This window comes from Exophiala bonariae (genome assembly GCF_035927105.1).
Source record: "Exophiala bonariae strain CCFEE 5792 chromosome Unknown scaffold_18, whole genome shotgun sequence".
Lineage (NCBI taxonomy): Eukaryota > Fungi > Ascomycota > Eurotiomycetes > Chaetothyriales > Herpotrichiellaceae > Exophiala > Exophiala bonariae.
The window spans coordinates 312,776-335,866 of NW_027042493.1; the positions used below are offsets into that span (position 1 = coordinate 312,776).

A 23,091-nucleotide genomic window follows, 5' to 3' on the forward strand; every position below is an offset into this window, starting at 1 on the left:
CTCAGGCCTGACATATGTATATAGTGCGCCCCTCACCATGCGAGGTCCCAACTTTTGCCTGGGTGCTTGGTGAGACTCTTGCGGGGTGGGATATTGAGGGTCTGGAGGAAGCTTGGAGGTAAAATTGTTCGACTTGGGTATATCGGCCAGTGTAGAAGTTGCTTCATCGAAGCCATTGGATTTTTCGCCACCATTGGCATGGCCATTAGATATATGAGATGACATCTGAGCAAGTCGCATTCGCGTAACTGGCCGTGCGATTTCTGGTATCTTGGGTGGTGAAGGAGATCGGGAAAGACGAGAAATGGAGCGAAGCAACATACAGAAGACAAGTATTAATACAGAGAAAACAAGGGGAGATGAAAGAAATTGAAGTGTATTTGGAATGCTCATCATCCGAAGCATCACATCATGCAGTAAGTGGTGAACGAACCCCTCGGATGCGCGATGCGGGAAAACCGACACGAAAGTAGAAAATTGCACCGAATTGATATGACGTAATCTTCACCATTATTTCAGAGGAGTATTTCTGAAGTTGACGCAGATTGTACGGTAGGGTATTCGGTTCTTCAGATGATTGATTTTTGTGTGAATCACTAACTCAACTTGGTCCTTCCAACCCAGGTCCTCTATGGTCGTAAACAGAATTCGTGCTTACTGTGCAGCGCCTGCAACCTGGCGAACCCATGATGCAAATTCGTCCAGATTTCTTGTCTGGATGTACACTGTTCCGGGTCCTACGAACCGGCAGACGAGACCTTCTCCGGTTTTCATACTCGTCATTGCTCCGCCACCTGCCTTCTCAATTTTATATTCTGTGTTCCACGCGACAAGGTGACCGTTATCTACGATGTAGTGTTCTCCAGGTTTGAGCTGTTACCGATTGTGAGCATCTGGAGTAATGGCCTGTATGGAATTGAGTTTGAACTTACATCAACTTTGTCGACGGCGCCGTAACTGGTCAACCATACCAGACCCTGGCCGATCACACGGTAGATGAAGAGGTCTTCTCCGCTGAACAACGCCTTTCCAATTCCTTGGCTCTTGGTCTCTTTTTGAACGTCGGCAGTCGAAGCCAAGTAGGCATCTTTCCCGATGAGCCATTGAGAGCTGCCATCAATCTGAAGAGTAACGATGTCACCAAATAATGTTGGTGCCAGTGCCACTTTGCCATGGCCAGCATAGGTCGACTCAGCCATCTGGCCTCCAGTGAACATCTTCCTCATGCTGAAATTAATCTTTCCGGTCAGCTGGATGGTGCCAGCCATGTGAATCATCGCTCCCGGCTTGGCCTTGATGGTAGTTCCCTGTGCAAGGTCAAGGGTAAGGACAGCATTCGTATCACGATGCGTGATTGAATAGCTTCCTCCATGGAAGTTGCCATGGTCTCCTTGGAATCCAGGCTGACCTTGTCCAGGCTGCTGTTGAGGCCATTGACCTTGTTGAGCTGGCTGTCCATATTGACCTTGTTGAGGTGGTTGACCATATTGACCTTGTCCTTTTTCTCGTCAGTATTACGGTTCGTGACTGGTGATTGTTTTTCATATCTCCTCACCAGGCTGCTGATTGTAATTTTGCTGTTGTGGGTACTGCTGCTGACCTTGATACTGTTGGCCATACGCAGGGTTTTGATTATATGGTTGGCCTTGATACGCCATATTTTCCGAATCGAAGTATGAACGTACTTAGTATCGCCAAGGGAGAGACCTGAATGAAGAAAGTGATCACGGAATGACGGGGAATTCTCAGAACTGCTATATAGCGAGGGGTGAACACGAGATTGGGCAATGCTTTGCTTGTCTTTGGACCCAATGAGAGATGTGAGGTGGCACGGGCTATGTCGCACGTTGAGTATGATTGGTAGTGGCGTCAAGAAGGATGCCAGGCCTCCAGTCGTTTAAGTTTCATGCTCGTTCCTGAAGTGCTTTGTGAGTCTTTCGAGGTTGCACATTCCTCTCAGCTGAGACTCCCTTGGGGGCCAAACCTCTTCTTTCGCCTTGGCGCGGGGTGTTTGTTAGGTGTTTACTCAGCGGCGGCAGCGCCCTGTCATTCTGTGAGGCAAGCTCTGATCGGCTCGTACTCGGATTGCTTCTTAATCCTGGTGTTCCTCCTCGTGCTTTGGCTCGAATGGCACTGACATTCCTCTCGCTGCTTGAAGACTTTTGCACCGTGTGAAGTCCCATCCACATCAGCATTTACGGAATACGCCAATGAAGGTCCGAGGTCAAATCCAACGTAACCCTTGCCACTGACGCGTGCAAACGCGACGCGTCTCCCTTTCTGGACACATTCTAGACCACCCATCAGAGTCATCTTCTTACATATTGCTATATCCAGCCAGGCCTCTTTTCAAATCTGACTCAATTCATACGACACCTCTAACGACAGGCTGGAAACCAACAGTAGGGGTATTACCGCACATATACTGAGTTCCAAAAAGGTAGGCAAGAGCGCCGATTGAAGGCAAACTTGTTCGTATTATGATCAGTTCAACTTCAACTGGACTGGGTTTCGAACTTCATTTCTTCGTTTGCCTGTTTTGGACGCGCATTCTTGGTACAACCCCAGATCAATTGCCTATTCCTCCAGTAACAATCATCTTGAGGGTAAGATAATCGTCCATCCCATATCTGCTGCCTTCACGACCAAACCCAGAGTGTTTCACCCCACCAAATGGTGCTGGGGCATCTGATACTACTCCAGTATTGATCGCAACCATTCCAGTTTCTAGTTTCTCGGACACTCTGTACGACCTTGCCAAATCAGAGGTCATAAGATAAGATGCCAACCCAACGTCAGATTTATTGGCTCTCTTCACCACTTCATCCTCAGTCGAGAACTTCAACAACGCAGCGATTGGACCAAACGTCTCTTCTCTACTCACCAGCATCGTGTCATCAACATCACCTAAAATGGTGAGTTCATGGAAATTCTTGCCGATCTGGGGCAAACTGTTACCGCCCAGTAGCACCTTGGCATTCTTGCTGATTGCATCCTTCACATGGGATTCGACCTTTGCAATGCCATTAGTGAGCGGTCCGTGAGTGACCGAGTCATCTTCAAGGCTATTTCCAACGTGGAACTTCCTGACTTCCTCAACGAATCTTTGAATGAATTTGTTATAAATTCCTTCCTGGATGAAGATCCTATTCGCGCATACGCAGGTCTGACCTGTCACCTTGAATTTGGCGATCAGCAGGCTGGAAATTGCGATCTCGAGATCAGCATCATCGAAAACGATGAAAGCTGCATTGCCTCCAAGCTCAAGGCTGAGTTTCTTCAGTGTGCTAGCAGATTGCTTGAACAACAATTTTCCAACTCTTGTCGAACCGGTAAACGAGATCTTCTTCACAATGTCGGACTCGCAAAGAGCAACCCCGAGTTGTGGCGTGTTCTGGAGGGATGTGACAATGTTCAAGACACCTTTGGGGATCCCGGCACGCTCGCAGAGCACGGCTAGCGCATTTGAAGAGAAAGGCGTCAATCCATCGGACTTTAAAACTACTGTACATCCTGCTGCTAGAGCCGCCGAAATCTTGCGGACACCCATGGCCAAGGGAAAATTCCATGGTGTGATCAAACCACAGACACCGATGGGTTCCTTGAGAGCACGTATCCTGGCATTGCTAGTCGTGTGTGGGATAACGTCTCCATAAACCCTAGCACTCTCTTCCGAGTACCATTCAAAGAAGTTTCCGGAGAGCCTGTAAGACAGATGACGTATCAGCAGATTGCCTATGGAAATCGAGACATCCCACTCACATCACCTCCCCCATGGCGTCTGCTTTCGCCTTGCCATTTTCTGCACTAATGATTGTGCTGAGATCCTCTTTGTTTTCGGTGAGGAGCTCGAATACCTTTCGTAGTATTCGACCACGCTGCCGACCGGAGAGAGATTTCCAGCTCTCGAAGGACCGATGCGCTGCTTGAATTGCATCGTTCAAATCATCCAAGCCTGATTCTGGAACTGATCCGATATTCTCTTCGGTTGCCGGGTTCGAAACCTTGAAAGTTTCGCCAGATTTTGCAGACACCCATCGTCCATCTATATACGCTCTCTCAACAAAAAGACTCGGATCTTTCAACGACGATGCAGAGAAAGACATTTCTTGCAAAGGTTTTGTTAAGAGACGATCTTTCGCTATTCGCTGATAGCAAAGGTAAGGCAATATTTGAATATATGGGGTGCTCTTTATGCGAGAGCTAGGCTTCATGGAATTGCGACTGATGGTGGTCACATACCTTTCGCGCTATGGGGTACGAAGCTCAAAGGTCCCCTGATTACCTCATATCGTAATTTTACCCGGTATGAACGAAAGCTACCGCTGGACACACCAGTCTCAGCGAAGACCAAAATCTGATCGGCTTCCTTGATTTGAGCATGATGCTGAGGCTGAGGGAAGAACCCGGAACAGTATGCTTGGTATTGCTACGTCTTTCAATTCAACAATACCGGGAAAGCGTTTTATTGCTCTCAAAGTCGGGGCTTACTACCTAGTCTCAAGTCACTATCTGTCGACCACGCAACATTCTCGAAAGCTTTAGCACTTGTGATGCCCTCCATCAAAATATTGAACGGTTTCACACCAGCCTCCAGTGCTCTCCATTGCCAACGCTTTACCAGAGTTCTCTCCATCTCTACACCCTCCATGATATCAACTATCCATTTGCCGATATTCGGCAGGTATTTGAAAGCATGGCCACTTCCACCCGTGGCAACCATGACGACATCTTGTCCAGGAACATCATCAACCACATAATGATTATCAAAAGAGTCGGTGTACCAGCACAAGCGTGTGAGCTCGATGTCAATTCCGTTCTCCGCCAACTCAGGTAGATATTCAGCCAGGAAGTGCTTGAAGACCTTCATAGCGGATTGTGGTATCTGAGTGACCTTCTTCTCAGGAGTATACCTTGTGACTGGAACACTGCGCACCGTTCCGTCTGGTTGCGTCTGAGGGTTAGTATACTTCCTGCCTCTGTAGCCAATTTTCATCCATCCCTTATCGTCCCGTGGAAATCCGTAAAGTCCTCCATCAGCACCGTCCCAAAGCTTCCACATCCAGCTCGGAAACCTTTCGGGAGCAAATCGATCAAAGAGAGGAGAATCGTGTGGAATTTTGAGCATGATCACAGATCCTGCTGTCGTCTCACAGAGCCCGTCAAGCTGAGGCACAAGAGTGGGCGTCCAGCCTCCACATGCAACCACGACCTTTTTTGCAAGATGTTTTCTCCCATCTTTGGTTTTCACGCCGATCACTTTCCCGGCGCTATCATATGAGTATGACTCGAAAGCACCTGCTTTGGCATCCAAGACGAATTTGACACCCAAAGTCTGTGCTTTATGGAGGACAAACCGACAAGCCTTATCTGCCACAACAACGCCACCCGTGGTGTCCAACACACCAACATTCCCCTTCTTCCGTTCTTCGCAACGGAAAGGGTCAATCCCGTAGCCGAGACCTCTACGTTTCGCAACCTCAACATGATCTGGGTTCATGGTAATCAGCTGAGTTCCACCAAGACCAGCGGCTTCCATGTTTCGAACGGTTTCGAGTTCGAAACTGGGTAACTCGTCCTTGTCGGTAAATGCAAGAGTTCCGTTATTGATGTACACGTTGTCTTCCGGATGTAATCCGGGTGGCAAGTCCTTTCCACTTCTGATCTCCTCATTCCAGGCATTCCACCATTCAATTGCCTCCTTGGAGAGGTCTTGGTATTCAGTCTGCGATCCATACGCAGAACGAATGATTTTGTTCAAATCTGCGTCAGCTCACGTTAGTCGATTGCACGATGGAAATCAAGCAAAGTCGGCCTCACCAGAAGAAGCAGAGTCGGCACCAGACCTGTAGTCATACTTGCTGATCTCATAGTCATGCTTATCAAAGACCGTGACATTCTTGTAGCCACGGAGAGCAAGGTGGAGAGATGTACTCAGTCCGAAGGCTCCTGCACCAACGATGACGATGGGGTCTGACTTTTCAAGCTGCCGACGAGGCATTGTGACGGCACTTCTCGGCATAGGCGACTTGGTTCGAGGGATTCTGTCTTAAACTTACCCTGTGCAAACTTAAGTATTCCTTTTGAATATGGCAAAGGCGAAGTCATAGAATGCTCTTGGAGATCATACAGGATGGTGTGCATCTACTCTGTCACTCCACGCGGCAGGTGACAGTACAACGAGATTGACGCCCTTCGGATCAAGTCAAAGTCTCGGATGGAGGTCCATTGTGGTCCAGTCGTTCCTAGTTACGGCAGCACAGCGCAGGTTGAAGCCTGAGATTCACTTGCCTGAGACACATCCAGCCACTGTTGAGCTCAATGCTGTCGCTGCATACTAGGATTATGCCAATCTCACAGACATCAGGTCTCGCATAGATACAAAGCAAGATAGAACTGATAACAATCACTAACTAAGGCTAGTGTACGCGGTCTACATGAGCAAGCTTGTGGGGTACACAAGGGGAGTCGATTTCGATTCTCCAAGGAACCTTCGAATCCACCCAAGAACTATCCTTTCCTCGAGAGCAACAAATCAAGCATAGCATTTGCACCGAGCTGACCGAATAAACTATTTGCTGGTTCATCTTTCAGCTCTTCTGGACAGTTTCCCTCGTCCTATCTGCAACGACGTTGAGATGCGAGAGTCAATCAGCCCCAAAGAGGTGCCGATCATGCAAGCACGCCTTCGATTACCTGATTTGGAAGTAACAGGCGGGCCTAAATAAGGGTGGTCCACCGCGCATTTCCCCTCGACTGGAGGATTGAGCATTTCTCCGCAAAATCCAAAGGACCGGTGCAAGCAGGAATGCATCGCGATTCGTTGTCAATTTTTGATGTACCGGATGGTCCGCTGCATGCTGTGGCTCTTTGTGAGTGTCGCCCTTTTGCTCGCTCAAGTGGAGCTTTATCCGATGCCATCACATATCTCACTCATCTGCGATGCTGTGTGAGTTGATGACACTAGACCCGAATAAGTTGTTCGTTTACATGATATAGACTGGAGAGTCGCTTTGTTGAAACTACGCGTAGAGATCCAAAAGAGATATCGTTGAAAATTCATCTGCATTGGATCCTTAAGTCACTCGCACTGACAGATTGCTATCCTTGCTTTCACTTTCCAATCAGAACAACCTACGCAACATGTCGGACTTCGAAGGAAAAGTGGTATGTACAGAAGCGCAAAGCACTCTTCTCACATCCCTAGCGCTGATATCGACCTTTACAAGATCGCCATCACAGGAGCAGCATCGGGGCAAGGTCGTGCGCTCGCACAACTATTAGCCAATAGAGGAGCACTGCTCTCGCTGGCCGATGTCAACGAGAAGGGCCTCGCAGAAACGATCGAGTCACTCGAGAATTCATCGTCGCATATCACCACAAAGGTCGATGTGGCGAGCAGCGCATCTGTTGATTCCTGGATCGCAAAGACAGTCGAGAAGTTTGGGAAACTGGACGGAGGCGCCAACTGGGCTGGAGTCATCAGAGTCAACCCGATCGTGCAGGAGACAGATGAGAACTGGGATTTTGTCATGGGCGTCAATGCCAAGGGGGTGTTTAACTGCGTCAGGGCGCAGCTTCGCGTCATGAAGGATGGTGCCTCCATCGTGAGTTGTTTCTTGATTATGAACACTTTTTCCCATTGACTGACTCTGGTGTGTCTAGGTTTCGGCAGCAAGCACAGATGGGCAGATTGGTTGGCCGGCGTTTTCAGCCTATTGCGCCAGTAAGCATGCCGTTATTGGCTTGAGTCGCAGTGCGGCCAAAGAACACGTTGGAATTCGGGTGAATTGCATCGCTCCTGGTGAGTCATCACCTTTCCCGGCTTGTGGAATTGACTACCTTTACTAAACCCACGCGAAAAGGTTGCACAGATACCCCGATGATGGCGGATGATACAGTTGAGAACTCAGACGAGATCAAAGCCCAAGTGCAAAAACGCAAGGCAAATCCGTTTGAGATTGCTAATGTGGCTGCTTTTTTGCTCTCTGATGCTGCTAGCTTTGTGACTGGTGCTGTTTACAACGTTGATGGAGGTTGGATCTGTTAGATATTGAGGTTACCAAGTAATGAAATACAAATATTACTAGCTCTTCTTGTAAATCTCTGAAAACGACCACGAAGTGCATGCCCAGCCGTACCCACACAAAAGACGCGAGATGTTACTGAGTATATTTCATTTGAAGCCCTCCTAGTATGGCACCACTGGACAGTGTTAAATCGAGGCAATTGCAATCGATAAAATTGGACAGCAGACTTGGAGACATGCGCTACCGAAAAGATACGAACAGACTGCTTTCGTCAGCTGGTGGCTACTTTTCTTGCTGTGGCATCGCGGCCCTCAAAGAAGTCAAATGTGGAACTGCCAAAGCAATATGCATCAACCGAAGAATGTTTCCAACTTGAGTTCGGTCATCACATCGATCCAATGACGATTTGACGGCAGATTATCAGCCTCGTTTGATCCGGAATCAAACTCGCGCCAGACGTCTTCAAGCAAAAGCTCGGCTCGCGAGTAGACTTGTCGCAGACCGAATGACGCACAGTTTGTCTGTAGCCGTCTTCGTACAAAGGCACGACGTTCGTCGAGTTCGTCTTGTCGTGCAAGCGTTGAAAGTACTTGAGCCTCGAGTTTTTCGTTTGCCCTCATGTCCTTGGGGAAGCTAGTCCTCGTGTCTTTGGATGGTCGTAATACGCTGCCACATATTATTAATAGTATTGTTTGATATAGTCCACAGGTGGATCCCTCTGGAATGTCTTTCGCGTGCTTGAGAATCGCCCCAGATAGGTCAAAATACCAACGGTCAAGTCTTGTTGTTTGTGATACTGAGAGATTATTCGTTTGCGAAGGCTTCGCATGATCGACCTCTGAATCTAAAAGACTTGGGAAATTCCGGAGCAGCTCGAGCAGAATTGAGAATTTGCACATGTGTGCAAAAGCTTTTAACTGGTGATAGGTGGACGAACCCAGACTTTTAGTATCGAATGTTTCGTCAGCAGGGAGATGGTAATCGACAGCCCATTGTTCGAGCGCGACTGCATCCTGCAATACCTCGGACGCGAATGATTGATAGGCATCTTTATCTCTCCAGCCCAAGGCAGCCATGTTCCTCAGCACTTTGTTTTGGCGTACGCAAATGCCAACCCTGGCGAGTGTAACGAACAGTGGTAAGCTGATGCCAGCAAACATGTGAATATACGTGATCTCCGTTGGCCGAGAGAAAGGATATAGATATTGCACCACATTCTTTGGCTGGTCAACAACAAAAGCCATGCATGCTTCCCAGTAAGCCATGGCGCCAATCAGAAAATGGTGATCTGTGTTGGCCAACGCTTTCTCAGGCGCTTTGCCGTCCATTGTGACATAGTTTATCAGATATTCGCATAACTTTCTTGCACCACGTAGGTGTGGCAGCGCGAGATCTCGTGGATCAGACCAAGGCTTCTTCGCGTGAGTGTACTGGTTCATTCATCAAAAAGCACCACAGCACTTACCGCACAGAATCCAAGGATGATAGACGCCAGTAGTGTCTCCTCCAACTTGCGAAGCATATTATTTTCGGCCAATGCTGCATTTCGTGGAGAGTCGCTCGATTCCTCAATCACGGTCTCGATCTCGAAAACCGCAACAGAGAGTGATCTAACCGCCGCTGAATGACACTCTAAGCACATCGGCAGCATAGATTCATCATCCTGAAAACAATGGGCTGCTGACATACACACGATACTTTTGTGGAGAAGAGGAGATGAGGTGAGGTATCGATGGACAAGTGCTTTGAAGCGTTCCGCGGTATCATCGAGAACAGTATGAATACAACAAAGGTTGTCGAAGAAATACTGTACCAAGGACTGATTCAACTCGCTTCCCTGCGGAGCGGCCGCAACGCGACAGTCGAGCGTATTTACCAGTGTTGAAGGCTCATCGCAGCTTAATGGAAGACCATTCAGCGTCCAGGTCCAGTCCTGTTGTTCCAGGAGAGTAATCGGCTCGTGACTCGCCAGCCACTCCCGAAGATCTTCGCGGAATATGTCTGTGCTTGATCGGTCCTCGTAACTGATGAATTTGTCTCCAGTAGCTGGAAATGTTGTAGAGGTTGAGCTATCGACAGGCTGGGGTGGTGTTTGTGATGAGGAAGCCGCATCTGTCACCGAGCCCAGCGATTGTGCAGGAAGCATCTGAGCCTGCTGCCTTTCCAGCGATGGGTGAAATGCTTCATCAGGCATCTCTGGTGTTCTTGTGGCCAAGGCGTTCACTGAAAGTGATGTTGGTACATCTTGTGCTGAAGCATCCTCCCACCTCCCAGTGCTGAAGACTTCGTGCTTGTCACTCCATCTCAGATCACGCTTGTAACCTGGGCAAATGACTTTACGCTTCAAACACTGCCTGCAGTTTGGTTTCGTCTCATCACATTTTATTTTCTATTATGGTTAGGAAGTAGATCGCTAGTTTAGAAGAGAAACGAACCATAGAACGACATCTCGGACAACCCGCTTTAAACACGTCTGAATCAGTCCGATGTTCATGGAAATTGGAAGGGTTGGAACTCACCCCTTGAACGTAGAAGCATAGTGATAAGAAAATGTGTCGACTAATGCGGTGGCTGATGGCAACGCAAGGAAGATACAGAGGAACAAGGTTCTCTTGTCATTATCTCTCAGTAATAATATGCGAAGAATTACCAAGGCAGTATGGCGGGTTCGGTTAAAGATAAGAGAAGTACGACGATGGCCAAAGCTTAGGGCGAAGGTGAACACGATATCAGTTTCAACCGCTAAGAAATGCTCTGTTTTCGGTGGTGTCCAGGCTCCGGTTAGCAGCCGAACTGAATCAAGGTACCTGTTGGGTACTACAGTTGACCCCTCCCTCGACCCCCACCACCTAACGTCATGGGCATGCTTCCCCCGCACGTTTAACTACCATAGTTAGCTCACTTCTCTAGTTAAATAGCCTCGCACAATGGCTCTCATGATGTGAACACGAAGAAGCTCACATGATCACCGTCGTGAAATTTCTCAATATCAAAATCCTACTTGAGTCCTGCCAGCGGTCTACCTACTTAATATATATATCCGTATCTACTTATCATTCCCCTTCGTCCCTTGTACTAACCAAGCGCCACTTCGACTGTGGCCTTGTTCACAGAGCCATTTTCCAGCCCACCATTTTTCGATGGACCATTGTGGACTTCCTTGCGACCACTGCCTAGAGGAGCTACAAACCCGTCATAACCGGCCTGTGCCACACCGTCTAGGATCTCAATGAACTTGGCCAGACCACCGAGGAAGAAACGAGTGATAAGGCTCGGTGCCCCTGGGATATTGGCAAATATCCAGGATGGGACAGACGGGAACAAGGTAGCATTGGCCAACTCATTGCAGTACTCACCCCAGTCCGCCTCAGCCTCGGGAAGTGGCTCAATGACGGTGTTCGTACCAGCTGACCGCAACTTCTCTGCTCGTTGTATCAGGTCACAGTGCAGCTTGACCTGGACTTCGATATTTGGTGGGGCATTCGTGAATGCACTTTGAGGTCCACTGATCATAAGGAGGTTAGGGAAACCAGGAACAAATGATCCAAGGTAACTCTTAGGTCCACCTTTCCAGTGGTCGGCAAGTGTTGCGCCGGACTTCCCACGGAAGCGAACTCTCGTATAACTTCCCTCGACAGCGTCAAATCCCGTAGCCAGTATCAAAGCATCTAATTCGTAAAACTTGCCATCTGTCGTTTTGACTCCAGTGCTACTAATATGGTCGATCGGAGTATCCTGAAGATTGACGATATCGACATTTGGACGATTGAACTGCTTATAATAGCCGCCATCACAGAGAGGCCGTCTCGCATAAGGCTCCGTGGGCATCAGTTTCCTTGCTTTTTCGGGGTCTATGACAATCTGAGCGATTTTTGTTTTGACAAACTTGCAGGCGGCTTCGTTTGCCTCTTTGTTGCTGGCAATATCGGAATATCCACCGAACATAAACCTGAAGCCGTTCCCCTGATCCCACAGGCCTTGGAAGACCTCTTCACGCTTGTTAGGGTCGACTGAGGCGAAGGTTGTCGTCGACTCAGTAAAGCCAAAACAGGTCGATGTTTTAGGGAGGCCATCCATGATCTCATCATAATTTTCGTTTAGCCACTGTCGATACTCAGGTTTGACCGGCCTATTGCCACTAGGTACGCTGTATTGAGGACTCCTTTGGAAGCTGACAAGCGACTTGACATGTGAGGATATGGCTGTGATCACTTGCACGCCTGTTGATCCGTTTCCGAGAACACCAACGCGTTTATCAGTCAAATCGATATCATCCCTCCAGCGAGAGGTGTGGCACAGCTCCCCTTGGAAGTCATCCAATCCTGGTATCTTTGGTAAATTCGCCGTAGAGAGTAAACCTAGCGCAGTGATCAAGTATCGTGCTTGGAATACCTCGTTTGTGCTGGTCGTTACCCGCCAAACATTCTGTTGAGCATTCCAGTCTGCACTGAGCAATTCTGTATTGAGTTGGATGTCTTTCCGAAGGTCGTGTTTATCAACTATGTGTTCGAGATACTCCCGAATTTCCGGTCCTTGAAGATAGTGATGCGACCAAGGCCATGTTTTCAGGTCCTCCCTATCCCATGAGTACCTGTACACGAAGCTTTCACTATCGCTCATGGCACCAGGGTAACGATTCCAGTACCATGTTCCCCCAACACCACCAGCTCTATCAATAACCCTGACTGAGAAGCCGAGCTTCCGAAGTGTGTATAGTTGGTAGATGCCGCCAAATCCGGCGCCTACCACAAGTGCGTCAAGTTCTATGCTCGGCATATTCTGGGGCTATGCAATATGTTTCCTGGCTGTGAAGAGTTCCTTCAGATCACAAGCACTTCGATCTCGATGAGTATGGGAGAGGCTTCCAGATGGCCCTCCAAACCTGCGCACAAGTATTAGTACTAGATATATTCAAAACGTCAAAAATTTATTGTCTCATCAAGCATTGGAGATCTGTAAACCGGTACACATCTTCAACATCGGCTCACACGGTCAACACACTATACGGATTAGTCGTGACAGAAGGAGGCATGCGAGCCTTCACAGTAGTGCTAGCGGTGTATGCGGTGATCTCAGATGTCGAAACATAGTCAACGCCTTTAGACTCCCAATCAAGTAGATTTTGCCGCAAGCACGGTACTCAAGGTTGTCCATCAATCGAGCTCTGGGAATGCTCGGTTACAGAAGATACATGTCGGTAGTATACCATTGATAAAAGATAGTGAGATAAGCATATCGGGCTGGTTCTTGACGTCGCACGGGGAATCAGATTTCACATGTGGAATTTCCGCCGCGTATGCAGGGAAGTGTGGTCGTGCATGCCACTGATCGCCTTGTGAAACACCACTAGCTGCCATCTTTTGATTTCTACCGTCCTTTGTGAATGGCAACCGAGGTATGAGGCCCCTCGTAGTTGGCGAGTGAAGTTGACCCTATCTCATGTGGACCGCCTAGATTAGCCGCATTCAGCAGTCAAAGATCAGAGCTTTCGGACTCCACCAAGCCCTGGAATATCGGATCACGGTCCCAGCGATAAGCACGCTTATGCTAACGCATTAGGGACCAAAGTCCACGTTTTGGCCCTTGTCGTTCGATCTCGCTTGTCATGTTCCATTTCCCCACAAAATCCAATGTGCACTGAAAGCTCATGTCACGACGCTTGAGATAAGTCGACAGGAGTATCGCTTGATCTTCAGCCTGGTCAAGTCTGGAAAGCTTCATATATAGTCAGGAGCTGGCGGCGGAATAATGGGATCATTCTCAACTCACCCTTCGGTTGCTTGAAGTGGTATCAGCCAAACATAACCTCTCGTCCTGGACAGCTTTTCCACAGCACACTTCCAACTGTCCACCATGGGCTCCTCGCCGACGACAGCAGAGCCATCCGCGCTGGAGGTCGCCAACACCGAGCACCTCTCGGCGGATGAGCTGGAACTTCGTGCTCAAGGCCACCAAGGTGAACTACCACGACAGTTCAGTGCCTTGTCGACGCTGTCTCTTGCCTTCACCATCACCAATTCCTGGATTGCATATTCAGCGGTGTTTGCAATTCCACTTACCGCCGGTGGAGGACCATGTGTGATATTCAGCCTGGTTGTTGGCTTCGTGGTATGCAGTATCATTACCCTTGGCTTGGCGGAGCTGTCGTCAGCGTTCCCAACATCTGGTGGCCAGTACCAGTAAGAGCTCCTCACTCATGAGATCTTGATGCCGAGTGAGTCGTGGCTGACACTTGTTATCTAGCTTTGCATTCATGGTCGCACCCCCAAAGTACAGAGCCGCAGTGTCATACACGATCGGGTGGATAAGTGTCTTTTCTTGGTGGATGCTCTCGACTGGCTCTTGTATATTCTGCGCGCAAGCTGTTGCTGCAATGGCGACCGTCTACTCTCCGGACTACGTGGCTACGCAGTGGCAGGTCTACCTGATATATGTTGCTCTGACACTCGTCGCCATAGCATTGATCATCCTATTTCCCAAGCAGCTCCCGCGTGCCGAGATTGCTTGCTTCTGGATGACGTGTCTAGGCTTCGTGGTGTCGACGATTACTGTCCTAGCGCGAAGTGACCAAAAGCAGACAGCGCGAACGGTATTTGCAGACTGGAACAATCAAAGCGGTTGGAATAACGGAGTTGCCTTCATGATTGGTGTTGGTCAAGGAATGTTTTCATTCATTGCGATTGATGCTGCTACTCATGTTGCCGAAGGTAGGCGCGCACACTATCAACCCTTCCAATTTGAATCTTAGCGCTGACAAGGCTATTCAAAACAGAAATGCCCAACCCAAGAGTAAATGTTCCTAGAGCAATGGCTCTGACTATGGTCATTGGGCTAATAACGGTCATCACCTGGACGGTAGCATTCATGTTCTCCGTCTCTGATCTTGACGAGGTGATGACAAGCCCAACACCGTACATGACTGTCTACTTCCAGGCCATTCGAGATACCAGGGTGGCACTCTTTTTCACGGTCTGGCTCTGGGCAGCATATTTCTCGGCCACTTTATCCTGCTACGCCACATCAGGACGACTCGTTTGGGCTTTCTCACGGGATAACGGTCTGCCATATAGCAGTTTCTTCCGCAAAGTCCATCCAACACTCCGAATGCCTGTGAACGCAACTCTCTTGACTGCAGCCTTTGCAATCGTATATGGACTGATCTACGTCGGCTCCACGACGGCGTTCAACTCGTTCATATCAGTGTCGATTCTAGGTCTCAATGTTTCGTACACTGTCCCTCAAGCCATTGTCGCCATTCGAGGTCGTGAGAATGTCCTACCTCCTCGCCCATTCGCCTTGGGAAAATTCACGGGCCTGTTCTGCAATGTCTTCTCCACCCTGTGGATCGCCATGTACACCGTATTCTACTGCTTCCCAACGTTCATCCCAGTGAAGGCGCAGAACATGAATTACCTCAGTGTGATCGCAGTTGGTGCACTTTTGTTCATTGGGTTGAGTTGGTGGCTGGCGAAGCGCAAGACGTTCACGGGACCGAACGTCGTGTTCGAAGGTCTGACATTATCAACGAGTTTGTCCACGGGTTATAATGGGGAAACCGTTGAGGGTCTGGCGGCTCGAAAGAGGGATCTGAAGAGTGTCGGATCAGAGAACTAGGGTGGCTTGAATCAAGTCAACGCGTGAGCATAAATGCTTTCTAATGCTTGTTTGTATCCTTATTATCGTCATTTGTCTCACTCATTTTGGTATCTTTCTTATCTGGACTATCTTGACAAATGGTGACTCGCTGAAGATAAGTATCTTAGACACCCACATGCCCAATTTTTACACTCGGCATGACCTTCATGTTACTAGTGACTCGACTTCTGATGCGATACCTATTGCGTCCTCTGCGGCTCCGGGAAAAGGAGCCAGGCACACCACGCTGTGACCCTCAGGCAAATTGGTGAGATCGGACAAAGTCCTTACTTTGGTTTTCTGGTGAGCAAGTGTAAATAATTCGTAGTGAATAAGCGTAATAAGTGAACACTCCACAGCTATGATTCTCCCCGTGGTCAAGACGTATCTCGCCACGACTTTGTCGTCCAGTTGAGCCAAAGACCAGTGTGCTACTGCGGGTCGATGATAGGGAGATTAGCCTTAAAGGATCAACCAAATGGGACGCGAATGGAATAAGGGGTGTCAGCCCCACAAATGATGTAGCCAATCGCCCCTGCCCATGAAAGGAAATGGATTTGCCTGTTGAAGCTAAAGTGAGGGTCGGGCAAAACGCGGGGCGGCAGGTCGTAGAGGGCTATATAGTATGAGTGATAATCTAATTTTGGCGGTGATCGGTGGTGCTGGACGGGATGTAGATACCCAGGTATAATCAGGAAGAACAAAGTTGGGCAGCAACCTAGCCTGACAGATTAGGTGCATGCCACTTCCTCATCCATGGATACCAACTTACCCAGATAGACACTGGGGCTTTTTTTCAACTTGGCATCATGCACTTCACATGCTCAGTCACACCGGTTAACAGCCTCACTTTGTTAGCCGCGAATCAGTGAGGAAACCCGCGTACGCAGCAATTATGCGGACTGGTCCTGCTTCATTACTTCAGCACTGTCATTTCAAGTCCAAGGACTGAACACCTACTAGGTAAGCGTACAGTAACTAGGTATCTTAGGTAGGTCGGTATCCTACCAGAGTACACGCACTGTATTCATTCCTCCACCTTGAAAGGTGCGGCATCTCTCGGCGCAATGAAGTCGGAACTCCTTCCTCTTCACGACTCCTAGCACATCGAAGAAGCGGAGCGTTCACAAGCTCCATTCAGGTCCTACATACTATATCTTGAGTCTCCTGATTGTGTTCTCGTCCAAATTGATATCCTTCCTCACACGTTGTAGGACAGTTCTCCTAGAGCAATGACTTGTGAAATGGAGCCGGTCACAGCCCCACTGGCCTTTTTATCTCGACTGCCGCTATACACTTATCAAAAGCCATACATCGTCATACCTCCAAAGGGAAGTGGTGAGAAACCGGCCGAGCAGCGGCGTCTCGAAAACCTCGAATTCTCCCAAGTGCCAGTGATTATCAATGACATGCGCATGCGAAAAGAGTCAAGCCTGTCCGTGAATGGTTTCCAAAAGTTTGATCATCCTTTTGGACCATTTGACCTCGATGAAGCTTCAGTGCTGGCGTACCGAGGACAGACAGAGAGCATTCTGAGAGAAATATTGGATGCTGAGGCTGTACTCTGTTATGACTTTCGCGCAAGGCACCCCTTGATGGCACTCATGAAGCTTGAGCTGATGAGACACTTATAGTACCGACGAAACTCTCCATTGGAGGTATTGGAACTTGATGTCAATGATCCTCTGCTAGTCGAAGGCCCTCCAACTGGTGTTCACGGTGAGCCAAGCACGACTGCTACTGCTACTAGGTTGCACATCTCTGACTCGCCAAAACAGTGGGTAAGAAATCATGCCAGCCTTGCACCAAGTGACCCGCTCTGACCCCACAAGACTTGACATATGACCACGCTCCCAAAATCCTCCGAACGTTACTGAAAGAACATGGTAAAGCACAATATCTCAAACCTGGATCGAGGATTCGTGTGGTAAAGTATGCGCTTGGCCACCTCGCCTAGTTGATACCGCTGATGTGGCGCAGCACCTGGCGGCCTATGGTTTCAAAGCTAGAGGATCGACCGCTTGCCTTTTGTGACTTTCGGACGGTCGATCCCAATGATGCCATCCCTACCGATCGAGTTTATCCTCACAGATCTACAGAGCTCTACTATTTCCACCACAACGAGAATCAGAGATGGTATTGGCTTCCCGGACAGACGCCCGATGAGACACTCATGATGCTCATGTATGATACCCACCCAGATGGCGGTGCTGAATGTACGTGGATCCCCCGGATATTGCACTTGAGAAGTTACTCCCGTGCCCCTAACGTATCTGACCAACCGAGTCGTCTAACAGACTGTCCCCACGTCTCATTTCCGAATCCGCTTGCAGCAGCAGATGCACCTCCTCGGGAAAGCGTCGAAACAAGATCGATTGTGATCACAAGAGCAAGTGTAGCTTGAATATTCATGAGAAGTCGTTGATTGCAATAAGAGCAGCTAATACTGGTGAAAATCGTTCCCACCCTTGCGCAACCGAACCGGATTGTATCTACATAGACTCAATGAGAGTAACGCAGATCTAGGCTGCCAAGCAGCGGAGACTGAGTGGCCATGGGGAGAAATTGCGCATCGTTAAGAGCCCAAATTTCTATACGACGATGCTTCATACGTAACTTCGCTTGTGGTACACAATCTATAAGCCGGACTGATGGATAGGCACTCTTTGCCGCTGACTGTTTTCCGGATGAAATCATTGGAGACTAAATTGCTGGGCCTCTACACGTCTGACATGCTACGGACGATGCTTTACATGGTATTTTACACAAGCAAACACGACGGCACCCCAATATTTGCTTTTCAGCTCACCCGCGGCATCTCAGCACAGTCACACAGCGAAACCGGGCGCAGAGGGTCATCAACAGACCAGGACCTGATACAAAAGGCAGACACCACGACCCCGTCCCCGGAACATCAACCAACATCACCCAATGAGAGACCGCTCTTTCAGCCACGTTATCTCGCTGCACCTCCTTTTTCCACATCAATCCTTTGCCTCACCTTCTCTTGTGCTACCTTACAGGGGCACATGCATTGTACAAAGCGACGCACATGATGTGTCAATCATTCACCCAGATTGGGCGTCACGGAGCAGACACTAACGAACAGCGTGTGATACTGGATCTTTGTGCGCTTGCCGGAAATGTCCGTGGGGGATCTTGACGGTGGCCATCAGATGTATATATCAGCACCTACATAGGAATGGGTTCTCATCCTTGGCCAAGTACTCTCACCTTTTTCTTTCTCTTATCAAATTCCTTCTATCTGACGGTCCTATTCATCCAGATCCCAACCACAACCCTCAAATTTTGCCACCATGGCTTTCAGTACTGTAACCGTCAAGCAGCCAACCAAGGATTCTGCCCTTGAGATTGAAAAAGACATTTTTGATGTCCTCCTCTGTGATGCTGCTCGATCGTCGACAATCTCCAAGGTTCAGCCATGGAAGGCCTATGGTTTCGAACCTGCAACGGAGATCTACCCAGCAGCTTGGAACATCCCAGGTCAAGCTGCTCACAAGGTCATTGTCGGAGTCGATCATTGCTATAAGTTCGGCTCCGGCACCAACGGAAGCACTTAGGTATGTTCCTCCCCTTGGATCCAAGGCTGCAAGGTCTCCTGCATTGGAGCGATGGTTATTGTTGGCTCTTCGTTAGACCTGGATTTGTAGTCACATTGGCTGATGCCTCAGGCATTTCTCATAGACATGGATAGAAGACCTCGGGTACCTCATGCTGCCTTTGGACGGCTTTATGGCATACTTCACACTCTATGATATTTCTATCAGCTCTTTGAGACCTTTTTACTCGCGTCCAGCGGGGACTATCCTGTTAGCTCTTGCCGTTAAACAAGATGACAATTACACTGTTTGGTCAGAATTTGATGACTCAGTTGCTACAATCAAATCTGTATACCTTGTAGTGGCCGACGAAAGTTTCATCGTTGGTCCTGCGTGCTCTGTTTTGACCACGGCATAGAAACTGGTACTCTGTGGTGTTGACTTGATATGGCAAGCTAAAGAAGTAGTAACTTGGTGGAATGAGTAGGCGGCGGCTACTAAGTACTTATAGAACACTAGTATCATACCTAGCTACCTACAGCACATAGATCCAATAAGTTAGGAGTGGGGAAGTAAGTAGGTTTTCATCCATGCAACAAGCAAGATCACACTGGACAGAGAAAGTTTGACATATGTAACACTTTGTCAGTTGTATGCATGTACGTATTTTGAGCTCAACGACCTACAAGTGGAACGAGGCATGTCTTGACCTTCGGCAAAAGCGGCTCAAACCAGACAATCCAGATCTAAGTTAGCCAACGCTTACGCCAACTTTGGTAACTTTACTGTAATTAATCTTGTCCCGTCCTTTATCATCTATAATGAAAAACCCTTCAATTAGTTACTTCTCAGACCAACCAAACCAGTTTTACCGCCGAAACGTCTTCCATCCCAATTTCTCATAGAAGTCCTGGATCACGACAAAGTAGATAAAAACGCCCTCAATGCCCCAATCTCTCATGCTCTCCATCGCATTGACCATGAACGCCAAGCCGAAGAAACCTTTCCCTCTCGCACTACTGTACACGCCAACCACGACAATGAGTCCTGTCTTCTCCTTCGATGGCATTATGGGCAAGGATAGCAAACATGTCCCAGACGATGACCATGTGGGAATGCATTAGCGTCCATTCTTCCGTGCGTTATTTAATTGTCAGGGTCGAAAGCTACCATCACCTTGTGGAATTGATCGTAGGCAGCGAGGCCTTCGTAAGCCTTTCCACCAGCTCTGAGACACAGGTCAGTCTTCACTATTAGTAGTATCCTGCCTGTACATAAGGGCGGACACACGAAGTTGGCCCTTTGATTGGTCATATGTTCTTCAGACAGCTCTGGCGGCCAGGGAGAGAATCTGAAATCCGGCTTTGAGATTCGCTCAAGGATTTCAGAGGGCGCAATTGAGCCTCTGATGTCCTTGTAGAGGGCTCGGCCCCCGCTTCTGCGGATTTGTGGAGGCCTGGATGCCATAAGCCCCCTGTGCCGAGCAGAGTCTTGCTGAGCAATGTGATGCACCCCTGTGAAGGAAAAAGCCTTTCACCTCTAGTGGCAGGTCGATTGGCATTTGTGGTCAGAAGCGAGGACCTCAGACCAGATCTCCAGCGACTTCAGATCTCCCGTTCCATCAATAGACGTGATGTTTCCTAACTCACCTGTTCATTCTTCAACAGGGCTGAACCAAGTCCTCTGCCTCGGAACTCTAGCAAATCCCCAACTGCGACGATTTTACCGAGGGATCCACCGTCAGAAAAGAGAGACAGAATTCTTTCTCGTGGATGTAATGAGAGCCTGGAAGTTGCTGCAGAATCTTTTCCAGACGCTGATGTTCAATCGACCATTTGGGGAAGATTGTTTGCCACATACACTATGAAATATCGGTGTCTTTATCTGGATCGATGAGACTCATAATGGCGTGGTTGTCTGGTGTGGTTGGTGCTTGGACAGCATCTCTCGAGCCAGTGATTTGCATAATTCCGAATACTTACTATGGATAGCCCATACAATAATATTTGTGAATATGGCAGAAATGCGACAAGCATTGTACGGGGGAGCCGATGACTTGGTACTCGTGACAAGGGGAGATGAGAATACGATATCGCCATATCGTCTCCCCTCCTCTACCACACTCTGAAAGTCCAATTAGCTCGTCCCTTCGATCTATATTTTCCAATTTCCAGATTGAAGGTGTGATCCTATGCTCTCAGCTGGCTGAATGCTGTAAGCCAGGACCATCCTGTTCAATTTCATCCTGACATTTCGAGATCTAATGGATGGGCGAGGGAGAAATCAGGCCACACCAATTGTTTTCCATACGAACACATCGTGAGGAGCCTGTGCCGATTTTCAACACTCCTCGCTGTTTGTCCCAAGATCACGCCTTTGCCGTTGTGGGTTTGGTTCGGGATTCTAATTTTGGCGGAGGCTTCCGGGCAGGAGGGTTGCCAGACGGTGGAGTCGACGGTTTTGACCTTGGTTCCAATTTTGGAGGCTTCTTCTTTACCACATTCCCCTCCGCCTCCTGGGCCGGTTTTGGACTGGAAGCCTGGGAAGGAGGTTTCGCGGTGGTAGGTTGAGGTTTGGGAGGTGCTTTTTGCGTCGTTGGTGCCTTTGTTTGCTGGCTGTGGTTGGATGATGCAGTCGTACTTGCCTTCTTTGGGGCCAATGTTGGGTTGCCTTGCTTAGATTGCCCTCCGAATCCGGGGATCGAGGGCATCGATGGCATGCTAGGCATCGATGGCATCGAGGGTATAGAAGGTAGCCAGCTCGTCAGATCTCTTGCGAACTGTTGATAGTCCTCCTGAGTGCCTCCTCCATCATCATCTCTCATCTGCTCCAGCTCCTCTTGATCTGGTGCCTTTGTTTGCTGAGCCCCCATTACCATCTTCTCAAATGCCTTCTTCTGGGCGGACGTAGCTTCCCAGTTTGGAAAGTCGCCCACGATACTTCTCACACCATGGCTTGCCATCTCACCCAGATCCCAAAATGGGCCACTCATGGCGCCATAGGCAGAACCAATCCCACCACCTAGCACAGCACCCAAAGAAGACACCACGCCACCAACCAGTGCCCCGGTTATCTTTCCGAGAGTAGCACCTGGTTGGACACCCAGCCCTGCACCAGCCGCGAGTCCCTGGAAAGCACCCGACCGAGTATATTTTGCAGCCTTACCGAATGATTCAGCCTCAATTTCTTTGTTGATGGCTTTGGCCAGGATTTCTTCACGAGCATTAGGGTCACCAGCACCATATGCTGCTTGGCGTAACTCGTAGGCTTTCTTTGCTGCTTCGAGTGCTAGCTGAGCGCTCATTGACGAGTTTTGTTTTATTTCGTGCTCAGGGATCGCTGGTTGACTGCTAGTAGGGGGTGGTGCTTTCTCACTCTTGGGTTTGACATTTGCATTTTGACTCGGGGGCTTTGTCGGCGCTTTCTGAGATGCCTTCGGCGGTAACTTTTTCGGTGGCATTTCAGCTGCAAGATTACTTGTGAATCTGTGATTCGAAGTGGAAACTAAGACGTATCCAAAAAATTTATTCTCGAATGCTTAGTAGCTGAAATATTAGAGAATGATCCTTTTGGATTAAACTCAGCAGAAAGGCATTGGGATGGGCGATGAAATCAAGTTTACGAGTCCAGGTCATGAGGATGGTTCCCATACGTCATTGTGATTTAGACTTTGTGGCAGCGAGTGGCAGCCACGGCCAAGGTAAGTCGAATGCTGGCAGGCAGTTGCATCACTTGCCACTGGTGGGCTCCTGGGTGAGCAGTGGCTGAGGTCATTGAGTTTCAAGAATAGTGTGGCAACACTGGCAGTGCCGTCAATGCTTGTGATTAAACCAAGTGAACAAGGAGACGATACGACTGTATACTGA

General features: G+C 48.8%; 11 protein-coding genes across 11 annotated transcripts; 4 read left to right on the forward strand and 7 right to left on the reverse strand.

The window, feature by feature from the left end:
* Positions 1–654: 654 nt before the first annotated feature.
* Positions 655–1,658, reverse strand: LTR84_004052 (uncharacterized protein; the record flags this gene model as incomplete). The annotated part of the gene is made up of 3 exons (XM_064847631.1): positions 655–873; positions 933–1,498; positions 1,556–1,658. The coding sequence occupies 3 exons, from the start codon at positions 1,656–1,658 to the stop codon at positions 655–657; spliced, it is 888 nt and encodes a 295-aa protein (XP_064704743.1).
* A 911-nt stretch (positions 1,659–2,569) lies between these two features.
* Positions 2,570–4,106, reverse strand: LTR84_004053 (uncharacterized protein; the record flags this gene model as incomplete). The annotated part of the gene is made up of 2 exons (XM_064847632.1): positions 2,570–3,704; positions 3,763–4,106. 2 exons carry the CDS (start codon positions 4,104–4,106, stop codon positions 2,570–2,572), a joined length of 1,479 nt encoding a protein of 492 aa, XP_064704744.1.
* Positions 4,107–4,474: 368 nt separating this feature from the next.
* On the reverse strand, positions 4,475–6,001 carry LTR84_004054 (uncharacterized protein; the record flags this gene model as incomplete). Its single annotated transcript, XM_064847633.1, has 2 exons — positions 4,475–5,763; positions 5,821–6,001. The coding sequence occupies 2 exons, from the start codon at positions 5,999–6,001 to the stop codon at positions 4,475–4,477; spliced, it is 1,470 nt and encodes a 489-aa protein (XP_064704745.1).
* Positions 6,002–7,143: 1,142 nt separating this feature from the next.
* On the forward strand, positions 7,144–8,050 carry LTR84_004055 (uncharacterized protein; the record flags this gene model as incomplete). Its single annotated transcript, XM_064847634.1, has 4 exons — positions 7,144–7,167; positions 7,230–7,607; positions 7,666–7,804; positions 7,875–8,050. The coding sequence occupies 4 exons, from the start codon at positions 7,144–7,146 to the stop codon at positions 8,048–8,050; spliced, it is 717 nt and encodes a 238-aa protein (XP_064704746.1).
* A 330-nt stretch (positions 8,051–8,380) lies between these two features.
* LTR84_004056 (uncharacterized protein) lies at positions 8,381–9,358 on the reverse strand (the record flags this gene model as incomplete). Its single annotated transcript, XM_064847635.1, has 1 exon — positions 8,381–9,358. The coding sequence occupies one exon, from the start codon at positions 9,356–9,358 to the stop codon at positions 8,381–8,383; it is 978 nt and encodes a 325-aa protein (XP_064704747.1).
* A 107-nt stretch (positions 9,359–9,465) lies between these two features.
* Positions 9,466–10,478, reverse strand: LTR84_004057 (uncharacterized protein; the record flags this gene model as incomplete). The annotated part of the gene is made up of 2 exons (XM_064847636.1): positions 9,466–10,384; positions 10,474–10,478. 2 exons carry the CDS (start codon positions 10,476–10,478, stop codon positions 9,466–9,468), a joined length of 924 nt encoding a protein of 307 aa, XP_064704748.1.
* A 627-nt stretch (positions 10,479–11,105) lies between these two features.
* LTR84_004058 (uncharacterized protein) lies at positions 11,106–12,806 on the reverse strand (the record flags this gene model as incomplete). Its single annotated transcript, XM_064847637.1, has 1 exon — positions 11,106–12,806. One exon carries the CDS (start codon positions 12,804–12,806, stop codon positions 11,106–11,108), a length of 1,701 nt encoding a protein of 566 aa, XP_064704749.1.
* Positions 12,807–13,883: 1,077 nt separating this feature from the next.
* LTR84_004059 (uncharacterized protein) lies at positions 13,884–15,644 on the forward strand (the record flags this gene model as incomplete). The annotated part of the gene is made up of 3 exons (XM_064847638.1): positions 13,884–14,209; positions 14,274–14,737; positions 14,803–15,644. The coding sequence occupies 3 exons, from the start codon at positions 13,884–13,886 to the stop codon at positions 15,642–15,644; spliced, it is 1,632 nt and encodes a 543-aa protein (XP_064704750.1).
* Positions 15,645–16,909: 1,265 nt separating this feature from the next.
* Positions 16,910–18,069, forward strand: LTR84_004060 (uncharacterized protein; the record flags this gene model as incomplete). Its single annotated transcript, XM_064847639.1, has 5 exons — positions 16,910–17,224; positions 17,300–17,384; positions 17,498–17,597; positions 17,646–17,881; positions 17,963–18,069. 5 exons carry the CDS (start codon positions 16,910–16,912, stop codon positions 18,067–18,069), a joined length of 843 nt encoding a protein of 280 aa, XP_064704751.1.
* Positions 18,070–18,982: 913 nt separating this feature from the next.
* On the forward strand, positions 18,983–19,246 carry LTR84_004061 (uncharacterized protein; the record flags this gene model as incomplete). Its single annotated transcript, XM_064847640.1, has 1 exon — positions 18,983–19,246. The coding sequence occupies one exon, from the start codon at positions 18,983–18,985 to the stop codon at positions 19,244–19,246; it is 264 nt and encodes an 87-aa protein (XP_064704752.1).
* A 2,347-nt stretch (positions 19,247–21,593) lies between these two features.
* LTR84_004062 (uncharacterized protein) lies at positions 21,594–22,685 on the reverse strand (the record flags this gene model as incomplete). Its single annotated transcript, XM_064847641.1, has 1 exon — positions 21,594–22,685. The coding sequence occupies one exon, from the start codon at positions 22,683–22,685 to the stop codon at positions 21,594–21,596; it is 1,092 nt and encodes a 363-aa protein (XP_064704753.1).
* Between the last annotated feature and the right edge of the window lie 406 nt (positions 22,686–23,091).